Source organism: Xyrauchen texanus, chromosome 22, assembly GCF_025860055.1.
Source record: "Xyrauchen texanus isolate HMW12.3.18 chromosome 22, RBS_HiC_50CHRs, whole genome shotgun sequence".
NCBI lineage: Eukaryota > Metazoa > Chordata > Actinopteri > Cypriniformes > Catostomidae > Xyrauchen > Xyrauchen texanus.
Window position 1 is genome coordinate 14,800,287 of NC_068297.1, and position 15,833 is coordinate 14,816,119.

A 15,833-nucleotide genomic window follows, 5' to 3' on the forward strand; every position below is an offset into this window, starting at 1 on the left:
TCTGCAATTTTTCTTTGGTATCTTTTGATCATTTGAGGACTTTATGAAATCAAAGAGAAATGGACAGTCATCACAATGCTGGAAAAACTAATGAACAAATGTTGAGTCCAACATCTCCCAAATCACAGGATCAGCACTTCATTCGATTTAATTAAAAATAAAACCTTAAACTTTGGAAACAACAAAATATATGTTGTGATATTTGGATCAAAAACTCTTCATATACATTTGCTTTTTATAACAAGCATCCCTAATTTTATTAATATTAAACATTTTGCATGCATATTAAATCTGCCAAAAAGGAAATGTTTGTATAAATGCAATCAGCTTCTTCAAATAAAATCAAACATGCATAAGACACAGGTCAAAGTCTGCTTTACTGTACACAAGTCTAATAAAAGGGGTCATGACATGTTCCTTGAGGGTCATGTACTGTATAATATTAGTAAAGTTTATTTATTTGTTTTGCACAAAAAACATATATTTGTAAAACCTGATCATTTTCCACCCTTATTCTGACTCTCTGTCAGAAACACTCAGTTTAGGTGCTGCTTTTACTTTAAGACTTTGATGTGTTTCTACCACAGTGTGACATCACAATGTTGAGGAAGTAGAGAATGAGTTGTTTTGTCAGATTGATTTCAACAAATTCTCTTTTCACAGTGAGGAGGACGTTTTGAGTTCTGAAATTTACAGTATGTTTTTATAGTAAAATGAAAAATGTATTCCTGTCATGACCCATTTAAAGGTGAATTCTTTGGTCTGTAAAATGTAGTATAAATAGAAATAGTTCTCTAAAAAAATGCGATCTCTGCCAGTACCAGCCATTTACAGGTGAAACTCGAAAAATTAGAATATCGTGCAAAAGTTCATTAATTTCAGTAATTCAACTTAAAAGGTGAAACTAATATATTATATAGACTCATTACAAGCAAAGTAAGATATTTCCAGCCTTTATTTGATATAATTTTGATGATTATGGCTTACAGCTTATGAAAACCCCAAATTCAGAATCTCAGAAAATTAGAATATTGTGAAAAGGTTCAGTATTGTAGGCTCAAAGTGTCACACTCTAATCAGCTAAACACCTGCAAAGGGTTCCTGAGCCTTTAAATGGTCTCTCAGTCTGGTTCAGTTGAATTCACAATCATGGGGAAGACTGCTGACCTGACAGTTGTGCAGAAAACCATCATTGACACCCTCCACAAGGAGGGAAAGCCTCAAAAGGTAATTGCAAAAGAAGTTGGATGTTCTCAAAGTGCTGTATCAAAGCACATTAATAGAAAGTTAAGTGGAAGGGAAAAGTGTGGAAGAAAAAGGTGCACAAGCAGCAGGGATGACCGTAGCCTGGAGAGGATTGTCAGGAAAAGGCCATTCAAATGTGTGGGGAGCTTCACAAGGAGTGGACTGAGGCTGGAGTTACTGCATCAAGAGCCACCACACACAGACGGGTCCTGGACATGGGCTTCAAATGTCAAACGTCTTACCTGGGCTAAAGAAAAAAAGAACTGGTCTGTTGCTCAGTGGTCCAAAGTCCTCTTTTCTGATGAGAGCAAATTTTGCATCTCATTTGGAAACCAAGGTCCCAGAGTCTGGAGGAAGAATGGAGAGGCACACAATCCAAGATGCTTGAAGTCCAGTGTGAAGTTTCCACAGTCTGTGTTGGTTTGGGGAGCCATGTCATCGGCTGGTGTTGGTCCACTGTGCTTTATTAAGTCCAGAGTCAACGCAGCCGTCTACCGGGACATTTTAGAGCACTTCATGCTTCCTTCAGCAGACAAGCTTTATGGAGATGCTGACTTCATTTTCCAGCAGGACTTGGCACCTGCCCACACTGCCAAAAGTACCAAAACCTGGTTCAATGACCATAGTATTACTGTGCTTGATTGGCCAGCAAACTCGCCTGACCTGAACCCCATAGAGAATCTATGGGGCATTGCCAAGAGAAAGATGAGAGACATGAGACCAAACAAAGAAGAGCTGAAGGCTGCTATTGAAGCATCTTGGTCTTCCATAACACCTCAGCAGTGCCACAGGCTGATAGCATCCATGCCACGCCGCATTGAGGCAGTAATTAATGCAAAAGGGGCCCAAACCAAGTACTGAGTACATATGCATGATTATACTTTTCAGAGGGCCGACATTTCTGTATTTAAAATCCTTTTTTTATTGATTTCATGTAATATTCTAATTTTCTGAGATTCTGAATTTGGGGTTTTCATAAGCTGTAAGCCATAATCATAAAAATTATATCAAATAAAGACTTGAAATATCTTACTTTGCTTGTAATGAGTCTATATAATATATTAGTTTCACCTTTTAAGTTGAATTATTGAAATTAATGAACTTTTGCACGATATTCTAATTTTTCGAGTTTCACCTGTATAATAGTTTAGACTTTGTAAACATGGCACAATCACAGATTTATTACTTAAAACTGTGGCATTGATAGATTTTTTTCTTTAAAAAGAAACAATCATCTCTTTTATTGTGAAGACTATAGTGTTGTAAACTTTAATGAAGTGACATAGCAGCTCTGAAAGTTTTTGTATGTGGAATGTGATTGGTTGATTAATTGGAAGGTCAGAGCTCAATGTCTTTCCTTTACTTAAACTGCACAAGGTTGGACTTATCGATCACTCCTTGGTCCATATAATCAGTCCAATAAAGTGTGGTTATTTCAACTGCAATGTTATTTGTTCCTCTTTTCTTTAACACATGGCCATGGTGCATTAAATTGTGGTGGACATTTATGAAAGTATCACAATCGACTGAGCTGATTTAAAAAAATTTAAATGTATTTTTCTTCAACAAATCTGTTTGTAAAGTGTTCTGGTGACGTAAAAATGTATGCCAGCTATTGGTCTCTGTGTGTTAAGTGGTTCTATACTATGTCTATGAGTTTTTTATTTTACACACAGTCTCTTGGTCACAACCTCCCAACAAAGCGCTATAGTGCTTCTTCACATCCTCATACAAGGGAACAGAATCACTGAGTCCAGGAAGGGTCAAAGGTTTCTCATTGATTCGCACCCCCATTCTAATACCATCCGGGCATTGATACAGCACAACCAGGAGGTTGGCAGCGTACGGCACAATGTGCCCACTCCGGAAAATTCTGTTCTGTTGCGTGGCAAAGTTAGTTGAGTTGAGAGGGATGTCATCCTTAAACAGATCCAACAGGGTGAGGAGGGGTATAAGCGTCTCAGCATGGCCAACCTGCACCGTTACAACCTCCGATACTACACCATCCGAACTGAGAGACAAAGAGGGAAGACAAACAATAAAACAGAGAGAAATAGAGCATGAGAGGAAGTACTTTGAATGTATTATTCCATCACTACTCAATCTTGATACTAAAAATAAAGACATTTTATACTCTAGTTAATCTCTGCTAAATAGTTTTGAATGCATGATTTTCAAGCTGAGATTTTTGCCTTTTCAGAGGGATCTTAGAGTGCACCTGCACTTTTATTACAAAACACAGATTACAAATCGCAGTATACTGTACATAAGTGTGACTTGCTGATTGCAAACCCAGCATGCAATTTTTCTACTGTTTGCCACCAATGACAGTAGAGGAGTACACCACAACCTTTGAATATGACCAAAGGTGATCTTTTAGAAAAAATTTAAATAAAACTGAACACAAAGTCCTTGTACTGGGACTGAAAGAACCACTTAAACACTTACAGAAGAGAACCTGCAATATGCCCTACCTGCTGTTTAATCATTCAAAAAACATATGTATCATGAATGGGCCTTTGCATGGCTTTTTAAATGTGTAGGTCAAAAGCACGTCTCATAAACATACATTTGATACAGCAAATGGAAATCTGAGCAGGTATGATAAATGCTAAACAAACAAACACTTTCATTGAAAGCACCATGAGTACATAGACACATCCTTGGAAAAACGCCTATAATACATGTATCATTGAAAAATTGTCAAATTAAAATGCAAAATGGATGGTTGTGGACTGTAGGCCAATGATAGGCTCACTTTATGTTCTATAATATGGAAATAAACAATATATCACCTTCTAAAGCTACTTTTTGTATTTCCTTATCAATGCTTCTGTCGTCTGCCACAATAAAGGAACACATTTTAGTTATTTGAATTATATTTATAATATATATTTCATATCCACTCACCTAAAGGATTATTAGGAACACCATACTAATACTGTGTTTGACCCCCTTTCGCCTTCAGAACTGCCTTAATTCTACGTGGCATTGATTCAACAAGGTGCTGAAAGCATTCTTTAGAAATGTTGGCCCATATTGATAGGATAGCATCTTGCAGTTGATGGAGATTTGTGGGATGCACATCCAGGGCACGAAGCTCCCGTTCCACCACATCCCAAAGATGCTCTATTGGGTTGAGATCTGGTGACTGTGGGGGCCATTTTAGTACAGTGAACTCATTGTCATGTTCAAGAAACCAATTTGAAATGATTCAAGCTTTGTGACATGGTGCATTATCCTGCTGGAAGTAGCCATCAGAGGATGGGTACATGGTGGCCATAAAGGGATGGACATGGTCAGAAACAATGCTCAGGTAGGCCGTGGCATTTAAACGATGCCCAATTGGCACTAAGGGGCCTAAAGTGTGCCAAGAAAACATCCCCCACACCATTACACCACCACCAGCAGCCTGCACAGTGGTAACAAGGCATGATGGATCCATGTTCTCATTCTGTTTACGCCAAATTCTGACTCTACCATCTGAATGTCTCAACAGAAATCGAGACTCATCAGACCAGGCAACATTTTTCCAGTCTTCAACTGTCCAATTTTGGTGAGCTCTTGCAAATTGTAGCCTCTTTTTCCTATTTGTAGTGGAGATGAGTGGTACCCGGTGGGGTCTTCTGCTGTTGTAGCCCATCCGCCTCAAGGTTGTGCGTGTTGTGGATTCACAAATGCTTTGCTGCATACCTCGGTTGTAACGAGTGGTTATTTCAGGCAAAGTTGCTCTTCTATCAGCTTGAATCAGTCGGCCCATTCTCCTCTGACCTCTAGCATCAACAAGGCATTTTCGCCCACAGGACTGCCGCATACTGGATGGTTTTCCCCTTTTCACACCATTCTTTGTAAACCCTAGAAATGGTTGTGCGTGAAAATCCCAGTAACTGAGCAGATTGTGAAATACTCAGACCGGACCGTCTGGCACCAACAACCATGCCACCCTCAAAGTTGCTTAAATCACCTTTCTTTCCCATTCTGACATTCAGTTTGGAGTTCAGGAGATTGTCTTGACCAGGACCACACCCCTAAATGCATTGAAGCAACTGCCATGTGATTGGTTGATTAGATAATTGCATTAATGAGAAATTGTACAGGTGTTCCTAATAATCCTTTAGGTGAGTGTATATATATATATATATACATATGTATAAAAAAAAAATGTTACAGAGTTTGTATAGTGCTGTCTTATGTCACATGTTTTGTAAATATAAAAAAGCACCATGTAAACTACCATACAGACCCTTATCTAATGTGTTTTTCATTGTTAAACCTGATTTAATGTAATTTCTAGTGTATATTTTCCCGTATGAGTTGAAGAAATGTAACAAAAATGTTTATACCTTTGAATCAATTGCTCAACATGGTACAATCTAGATCAAATTGAACCACTGTCTAGTAACATCACATTAAACAGCTTTTCCCAATTGTATGCCATTTCAACACTGAAAACATGATTGTGGATGAATATTATAAGCTATTTCTACTTTGGGATCAATATGTTTGTAGTATATTTATTTATAGTTTTTAAGAGCTTTAAAGGACATTACAGATGATGTGTAAAAATCTTGGTATTACAGACTTTGGAGACTTCTGAATCCATCTGGGAGAGACTATACCTTTTTTGCATCTGTTCATAAGATTTACTCTAGAATAGATTAAAAAAAATATCTAAGTCACTTTTTCCATTGTAAGTATAAGTGGTTATTATAAATGATAAATTCTGTATTATTTTAATTTAATTTATAAATGACATTTAGTGTAAATTAAAAGGGGCCACTTTTACTTTAACATTTACTTTAATATTTTTTTTATTGATTCCAACACAGACAAAAATAAATTTAACCACAAAATTATGGATTATGCAAAGTTATTAAAAGAAATTACTATTTGTCTCCCTCCACTGCCCCTCACTAGGACCATTCCAAATAAGACAAATAACTTCCCCATTTCTGCAATGAATTGCCAGGTTCCCCAGCCATCTGGAAGTCATCTCCTCAAAAGCTGCCACTTTACCCAACTCTGTGCACCACTCACAAAATGAGGGTGCATCAGTTGACTTTGATCCTCTAAGGATTAGCTGTCTGCCAATCATCACGATTGTTAGGACCATTTGTTTTCATGTATTTATCTCCCACCTTCAGGACCCCTCCATCACCCAAAATACATAGTCTGGGGCTAAATGAAAACTGAGTGTCCAGTATGTCACACACAAAGAGCTGGTCCCACAATAATTCCTAAATCTTAACACAACCCCAAAAAACATGGGTCGTGTCCACGTCTTCTGACTGGCATTGCCAGCAGGTGGGTGAGTCTTTAAGACCAAGCCTATACAATTGCATCAGACCGACCCTTTGCTGCTCTAGATGCAGACCTGATACTTTTTAGGATCGTAGCCCACACTACCTCCTCCAATACAAAGTTTAAATCTTTCTTCCATAATCTCTTGAGAGAAGATAAAGCTCCATCCCCCAGACTCTGAATTAACAGGAAGTAATATTCTGATGCTCATGACCTTTTTCTAAAAGCAGTAATCACCATTCCCAGAGTATCTGCCACTTTAGGGGGGAGTACACTACTCCCAAAAATAGTACGAAGTGGCAAAAATTTAAAGAACTGGGATCTTGGAATCTTAAAATGTTGAACCAAATTATCAAAAGATCTCAACACTCCACTCTCATATAGGCCAACAAGTGTAGTAACCCCCCTTCAAATCCACTCTGACCAACAGAAAGGGGACTTATTAATATGTAATTTAGGGTTCAGCCATATGCTTGAGGCAACATTTAAATAAATGTCCAAATTAAACACTCTGGACACTTTTGTCCAAACAACGTGCAAATGCGAAATAACGGGGTGTGATTTAACTTTTCCGGTTAGTTTGATCCAAATACTTTGCAATGGCAAAATTGGGGCAAGGACTTCTTATACAATACGAAACCAGGGAGGGGCCCTCTCAGGTGGAAGCGACCAGTTAGCCAAATGTCAACGACCGAACACATAATAATAAAACAAAATCTTGGGTAGGCCTAGCCAACCTTTGTCAATCGGGCAATGTAACTTATTGAAATGTAACCTGGGATGCTTATTATTCCAAATGAAGGACTTTGCTATGCTATAGAATTGCTTGAAATAAGAGAGGGGGACATCTACAAGGAGAGACTATAGCAGGTAGTTAAATTTTGGAATACAATTAATTTTAATAACATTAACCTTCCCAATCATAGATAAATGTAATGAAGCCCATCTACCCACATTGCTCGAAAACCTTTTTATTAAAGTGTTGTTTGCTGGGAATAAAATACCCAAATACTTAATGCCCTGTTTGGGCCATTGAAAGGTGTCCGGATGAAAAGCCATTACATTTACATTTACATTTACATTTATGCATTTGGCAGACGCTTTTATCCAAAGCGACTTACAGTGCACTTATTACAGGGACAATCCCCCTGGAGCAACCTGGAGTTAAGGGCCTTGCTCAAGGGCCCAACAGTGGCATCTTGGTGGTGCTGGGGCTTGAACCCCTGACCTTCTGGTCAGTAACCCTGAGCCTCAACCACTGAGCCACCACTGCCCCCATTACTGTACAGTACACTGTCAGAGCCAAAGCTTCGGATTTAGACCAATTAACTCTGTATACCATATACAGAATTGGTAATTCTGTGGAGGCAAGGCATAGATCTAGTAGGGTTGGAGACGAATAATAAAATATCATCTACATAAACAAATGTGCCACGCCTCCCACTATCACCCCTATAAAATCATCTTCCTTTCTTATCGTGGCTGCTAACGGTTCCAGGGCAAGACAGAACAATAGTGAGGAAAGAGGGTAACCCTGCTGGATGCCCCTAGCCAGAGTAAAATAATCAGAAATTAATCCATTTGTTTGTACTGCCGCTACCGGGTGTCTATAAAGTAAATTGATCCATCCAATAAAAGTATTTCCGAACCCATATATTTCTAAAATCTTAAAAAGATAATCCCATTCTACCAAATCAAACACCTTTTCAGCGTCAAGTGAGATGGCAGCGACTGAAGTCTGATTATTCGCCACTGACCACATGATATTGATAAAATGCCTATTGTTATCAGAAGAGCTACTGCCGTGAATAAACCCCACCTGATCTATGAAGCTTTCCATTCTTTAATTATTCTGTATAATCTTCTAACAAAAGTGGAGCCAGTTCTGTAGCATAAGAATCTAAATTATTCAGCGGCAAAGCCATCTGGCCCCGGAGCCTTGCAATTGGGCTGGGCCTTAATTACCTCGTCAAGTTCCTCCAAGTTTATCTCAGAATCAAGAGAATTTTTTGCTCAGTCGTCAATTTAGGGAGTTCCAATGGTTCCACACAGTTTCTAGTATCTTCATCTGTAGATGAAGACATGGAACTATAAAGATCAAGATAATTCTTTAAAAACATTATTAATATCAATGGCTGAGGTAAATATTTCACCACCAGCAGATTATACTGAGGGAATGGTAGAAAAAAACTCTGTTTTATATATCTAGCCAAAAGCTTCCCTACTTTGTCTCCCAACTCAAAGTATAACTGTCTTTCCATGAAAAACCAAATCTCCACCTTTTGCAACAAAATAGTATTATATCTGTATTTCGGGTCAGTTCTCTGAGGCCATCAGACAACATTAGGCGCTTCGGCTCTGCCTATGCACTTTTAATATTTCCTTCCAACTCCACAAGTTCTTTTGATTTATATTTTTTGATGAATGAGGCATACAGATACATATGATCTGACCCTAAGAACCACCTTAAGTGCCTCCCAAGCCACACCCACAGAGGATACTGAGGACCAGATGGTCTCCATATAGACATTGATTTCAGCCTTTAACATTTGTTGGAATTCAGGATTTTGCAAAAGGGATACATTAAAGCACCAACTATATGATTTATTTTTTTTGTCCATATGTGGCAACACCTCTAAACTCACCAGGGCGTGATCTGAGACTAATATGTTTCCAATTGAGCAATCAACAACAGATTAAATGAGGTATTTAGATATAAAAAAGAAATATATTCTAGAATAAATCTTATGGACTGATGAAAAAAATTTATAGTCTCTACCAAATGGGTTCAAATTTCTGTAAGGCCAAAATTTTACACATCCTGTGAAGCGTCAATGTTGCCCTAGGGGGCTTACACACTTTTGCCTCACTATGATCAATAGATTAAAGTCTCCTACCAATATTATATCATGAGGGGTGTCAACCGTTTGTATCATCACTTCAAGATCTATAAAAAAGCCTGATCATCAATGTTATATTAAAATATTAGCCAAAATCAACCTTTGCCCCTGAAATTTCAGCTAAAACAATAATGACTCTTCCTAATTTATCATTAATTTGTTTGAGAAATTTGAATTGTATATGTTTATTTATCAATATAATGACTCCCCTGCTTTTACTTGAGCCAGCACTGAAGAAAACACATCCACCGCATATCTTCCCAAACTTTTCAGCTTCCTGAGGGGAAAGATGTGTTTCTTGAAGAAACACTATATAATATTTCTTACGTTTAAGAAAAGAAATAGCCTTCCTTCTTTTCATGGGGTGTCCTAACCCATTCACATTCCACATGGAGAAAGACAGTCCACTCATATTAACATTCGACATTTCTATGTAATATAAAAAATTAATAAATAAATAAACAAAATTATAAAGACCACATTTCAACATTAATGCAACAATAAAACCTCGATCTTCCCCCCGAACAAAACAAACATTAACATTAACCCTGCGCACGACAGTGCCAACCGGCGTCCATCCCTCTAAACTCAAAGAGTCCATGTATGCCTACGAGAGCCCCCGTGACAGCTTTGCCATCGGATTGCTTAAGCCTGGTGCTTCTATACAAATTTTGTGAGGCAAAATTACATAACATAAAATACTTTGTAAAACAAACTCCAGCCAATAGAAGGCATAAGCACAAAGAACAAGCAGATTCATCCACAGCTGTCCCGAATGTATGTTCCTCCACAAAACAAACTCCAGCCGCTAAGCAGAACCAGCACAAACAGAAACAAAACAGGCGTCCTGGTTCTCGGGATGATCACGTGTATATTTAATGAGTCGAGTTCACTCAGAGGCCACAAGAAACACACCATGATTTCCTCAGACCATCAACTCTATAAAATACGTCGCTTGTTGTAGGCGTGTAGTGAAAGAATAATAATTAAAATAATTAAATAAAACCTTTGTTATTATCAGCTACTTAAAGATTTGCTTAGTCATGACCTGAAATAAAAAAGAAAAGAAGAAAAATAGAAAGACAGAAAAAACTGATAAAAGTGCCAGATAACGCAGAGGCATCCACAAACGTGCAATACCTCTTTGGTTGGATTTAAATACAGAAGATACTGTAAGGAATAGTTCATCCAAAACTGAAAATGTACTCACCCTTGTGTTGTTCAAAACTTGAGTGACATTCTTTTTTATGTGAAACACAAAAGGAGGCATTTAGCAGAATGTTTGCACAGCTCTTTATCCATAGACTGAATGCACATATTGACTATGGGTTGTCAAGCTCTAAAGAGGACAAAGAACCAAAAATTACCATAAAAGTAGTCCTTACTCATACACTATAGCCGAATACAATATTGGTATATCACTATAATCCCATACACTAGATTTATGTGAGGAACAGACCAAAACATAAGTTGTCATTCACTTAAAATGAAAATCTGCAAAATATCTTTCTTTCGCATTCGACCGAAGAAATAAAGTTCTACTCATTTGGAACAACACAAGGGTGAGTAAATGATGACAGAAGTTTTATTTTGGGTGAACTGTCTATTTAGTTAAACATTTTGAATTTTCAAAGATATGTGGAACAGTTCAATTTCAAAGAGAAGAATTTATTTCCTTCTAAGTGAATTATAATCAAACAAGTTATGTTACTTAAATCAACTGCTTTCTGGTCCACTAATATATCCTGTATGGATACACTAACTGAACCATCTAATTTTATGACGCACCTCGCACCCAAGATTACTTAACTTTGAGTTTGACTTTCAAACATCGAAAAGGATGTATAACAGGTCTAAGGTCAAGAGTCAGGTGCGGGATAGAATGAATAGTAGGACAGCTGATTTTATTACACAAGGGGATTTAATAATTCCAGTTCCTGTTTTGACGCTGTGTGTTCTGCAAAATGTGGCTTGTAGGGCCACTGTATGTAAAGTGGGCTGTGGGTGTGAGAGCGAATTTGTGGAGTGACGCTAGTTAGGCTGTAAAATGTAACAAAAGTGTATTTCTTATGCATGCTCTATTGCTCTCAATTAGAGGTGTTCCTGGCTCGACAAAGGCGTTTTTCTCTCTTTCCTTGCCTCCCTCACACTACCACTCTCTCTTTGTCTTTCTCACACACAGAAACAAACTTGAAACCAACTCTTCATTTCTCATTTTTGCTATTGTAAATTTATTTTATTTTAAAATTCATAAATAAAATGTATTTATTTTAGTTCACAGAATAAATAAAAACATGGGGTGAAACAGATGTGAATAAGTTGTAATCTTCACAGTTCAAGTAAGACATTCATAGCTAAGGAAAATAAGCCTCTCCCACATGTTTGAATCTGTCTGTCTGTACCTGCTGCTGTTAATCATTTACTGCTCTTTATTACAGCCATAACAACTGATACTGCTCTGAAAGCAGGTACCAGCCCCTCTATTCTTTCAAAGAAAGTGGAGCTGCTCACCGATTAATGACTCTTTTGTGAGAATAAATCTTCAAGGCCATTGTGACGCCAGAGAAAAAGGTTTTAACTTACGGACCAATAAAAAATGCCATTTAAACGAAGACGTAGGAGTAAAGTAGAAATTGTTAAATTTACATATTTTCACTGTCAAATCAAAATCATTTTAATCTTGACAGTAGAAATCCATAAAATCGTTATTTTATCCACTGAGAAAAGAGAAATTGCTCTTACTTGATCTGGGCTACAACTCGATCAAGGCGATGGAAGAGATCATGGAAGAGGATGCAGCTGGACTTGCTGTTGATTTCATGACCGTAGCTTCGTTTCCAATATTGTTTCAGGTCACCAGAATACTCCATCACCTAGGAGATAGAACACACATACACTTACATACACTACACCTTCAAACACCTACAAGTGTATATGACCTCACACAGGTGTGAAAAATAATTAGAGCAATATTTAGAATTTAAAATCCATCATGGTTTAGATAAAATTACAACAATTCTGGAAATTAATCAACATTTTTGCTCTGTTCAAGTATCATTTATTTAACTATAATATTTTTCTAAAGAAATATACTTCAGATAATAGTATAATACTAAGACTTTTCCACTTTTGTGTTAAAAATGGTCATTTTAGGCACAGATTCAAAATCAGAACAATCATCATGACACAATCTGGAATAAACTCTTCAAACAGACAGGTCACCTTCAAAACTATACCAACCAGTACAATAAAACACCAGAATAATCAACAATGATAAATTATAATAAATAAAAAATAAAAAATAAAAATAAAATGGAATGGAATGGGTTTTTGTTATGAAATACAAAAATTGAATCAGAGGTCATTATCATTTGCTCTGCTTTAGACAAGACTGGAGATGGCATACTATTACAGAACCAATACCAGAACTTTATGTTAAAGCTTTTATATTTTTTGCTGTTTTATCTTCCAGCTACATACCAGATAGAAGAAATATTCCAAATATAATTATATGAATACTACATTATATATAGTAAACATGGTAAACAAAGAGCAAACATAAGAGTGTGTATTTCCTTCTTATGATAGGAGTGTGACAGAGAAGCAAATCATGTTGCGGTTGATAATCTCTGTTGCCGTGAACTCTGCTCTCTTTCCATACCTCTGCGTCTACCTTGTCAAACAACTGGCACCAGGGTGAGTTCAACCCTTTGATAGTAAACTCATATGCACACAGGTAGAATGCTGCCTCCACTGAATCTATAAAGTAAAACAAATAGTAAGGTGTGTATTGCAGAATTTAGTTTCTTCATGTGTCATTTGTAAATATATTTTGAACAAATAAGTAAGTAAATTGTTTATTTCTTTCTATTAGTTCTGTGTAAAAATGCTAAATGTATCCGGATATTTGAAAAGAACTGGTGTAAATGTAATCACAGATATTTCTGTGCTTCCGTCCAGTGTGCTTGGTGCACAGACTGAAAACATAATCAACACTGCCCTCTAATGTCATACATAAAAACTACAGTAGCTACCATTGACAAGTAAGTCTTTCCCTCTATTTTCCCCTTTCAATCTTTCACTGTGTTCATCTGTCTATCTCTGTTTGTGCATTGACATGCAACTGCTGACATCGGCAGATAAGATGAGCAGACCAGAGCCCTAAACTCAATAAAGGCTTGTTTCATCAACTGATCAATGGTTTTCATTACTGTTTTGTTTCTTATTGCCTTCTATATCTTCTGTTCTCTATAAGCACCTACAGCAAAATAGCCCTGCAATTCTACTACACATTTTCATCTGGACACTCTGTGCTTCAGTCTATTTCACCAAAACAATCAGAACTAATGTGGACAACTTCACAGCACTTTTTTTAACTTAAACTTATTTAGGGCCCAAGCAGCCAATGAGCTGGAATCGTATTGCCTTTCTTAGGGATTGTTAATCTTCTTCAAATAATATTTCGGGTTCAATACAAGTCAATCTTAATCAACAGCATCTGAGGCATAATGTTGATAACCACAAATGTTTTTTTTTCCCGACGTGTTCCTTTAGAAAAAGCAAAAATCGAGTTTTCTTAATTGAGGCAATTCCAATAGAAGTGAATGGGGTCCATTTTTGTAGGGTTTAAAGGCAGAAGTGTGAAGCTTATAATTTTTTGAAAGCACTTACACTGGATTTTCCTCAAGTTTTGTGGTTTTATAATGGTAAAATATTTACAAATATTTTGCTTATTTCATTTGCCTGTGAGACGTGGTCAAACAGCATTAAATGCTATAAGAAAGGAAATACATGTAATAATTGATGCTCAAAGTTTTCTGCTTGCTGTTGCAAGGTTGAAGCTTCAAGAGGGAATGTAATTTGCAGCATGTCTGCTGAAATTCTGTTCTTTCCACAAAACATAATGAGTTGTAGTTGACCAATAGATTTTTGTCTCAAAGGCATTTTCATACTACTATACTGCTCAGTAACATACTTGCTTACTTTTGGGTTACTTTTATGCTGCCTTTATGTGCTTTGTGAGTCTTCAAACCTGGACCCTGCTCATTGCTACTTGCACTTAGGTTTAATTTGAGTGTTTTGACAGTGAAACAGGGTGATGATCATGACATTACAACTGTTACTGACCATCTGTGATGTTGGCGTAAGGGACCTCCAGTCTATCAGCCATTTTCTCCATTGTTCTTTTCATCTCAGGGCCTTCGTTAAAGTATTTCACTTCCTCCAAGGCACTTTTGTTGTTCTCCACTTCTTTCACAAACCTCTCACACTGGTCGAAGTAACGCATCAATGTGTCATTCACAGCATGCTCCAACTCAACTTGAAAAACAAATCAAATAAAACTGATGATGGCCTTTACTGAATTGTCACATGCAAACAGGTTACTTTATATTGGTGTGTCATCAGTATGTAATTACTCGAGTGAACAGTACTGCAAAGAAATAGTTTGCCCAAAAATAAAAATGATCTCATCATTGACTCACCCTCTTGCCAAACCAGATGTGTATGACTGCCTTGATTCTGTAGAACACAGACGAATATTTTTAGAGGAATATCTCAGCTCTATTAGTCCACACAATGCAAGTGAATGTGACCAAAACTTTGAAGATCCACAAAGCACATAAAGGCAGCATGAAAGTAATCTGTATGACTCCCATAGTTGAATCCATGTCTTAAAGAGTGATCCAATCTGTTTTGGGTAAGAACAAACCAAGATTTGACTCTTATTACTCAAAATGTTGACATATGCAGTCTACTTAGCAATCATGATATCAGGCTCGATTACACTTCCTAGCGCTCTGCATATGCGTCAAGCACTAGGAAGTGTAATTGAGCTTGAAATCATGATAGTACCGACATACAGCAATGGCAAGATGACAAAGTGGAAAAGGAGTAACGTTATGGTCTGTTCTCACCCAAAACCGATTGGATCGCTTCAAAAAACATGGATTAAACCACTGGAGTCGTATGGGTTACTTTTATGCTGCCTTTATGTGCTTTGTGGGTCTTCAAAGTTTTGGCCACCATTCACTTGCATTGTGTGGACTAATAGAGCTGAGATATTCCTCTAAAAATCTTTATCTGTTTTCTGCAGAAGAGAGTAAGTCATACACATCTGGGTTGGCAAGAGGGTGAGTAAATGATGAGATCATTTTTATTTTTGGGTGAACCATTCCTTTAAGACAACAGAACACACTCTGTATGTCAAGGCGTGCAAGAAAATAATGTTTTAACTGTGGCATGCAGATGACTCAGTGCAGTAACCGCTACCTTGTATATTCAGTCCTTCCATTAGTCCCGCTCTGAAAGCGATGGTACTGTTCACACACCTGTGCTTGGAACTGGTGATCAGTTTTACGCGTCCGCGACGCAAGTTCTCCTTTGTCA

The 15,833-nt window shown here is 37.3% G+C and overlaps 1 protein-coding gene across 1 annotated transcript in view; it reads right to left on the reverse strand.

The window, feature by feature from the left end:
• Positions 1-2,777: 2,777 nt before the first annotated feature.
• The window catches only part of minpp1a (multiple inositol-polyphosphate phosphatase 1a), a 13,647-nt gene continuing 591 nt past the window's right edge, over positions 2,778-15,833 (reverse strand). Inside the window, exons 1-5 of the mRNA XM_052153863.1 lie at positions 15,717-15,833; positions 14,574-14,765; positions 13,108-13,205; positions 12,189-12,319; positions 2,778-3,256 (exon numbers count right to left, since the gene is read on the reverse strand). The exon at positions 15,717-15,833 is cut by the window's right edge and continues 591 nt beyond it. Of these exons, the coding sequence (XP_052009823.1) occupies positions 2,896-3,256; positions 12,189-12,319; positions 13,108-13,205; positions 14,574-14,765; positions 15,717-15,833 (899 nt within the window). The 3' untranslated portion in view covers positions 2,778-2,895. The remainder of the gene's footprint in view (positions 3,257-12,188; positions 12,320-13,107; positions 13,206-14,573; positions 14,766-15,716) is intronic.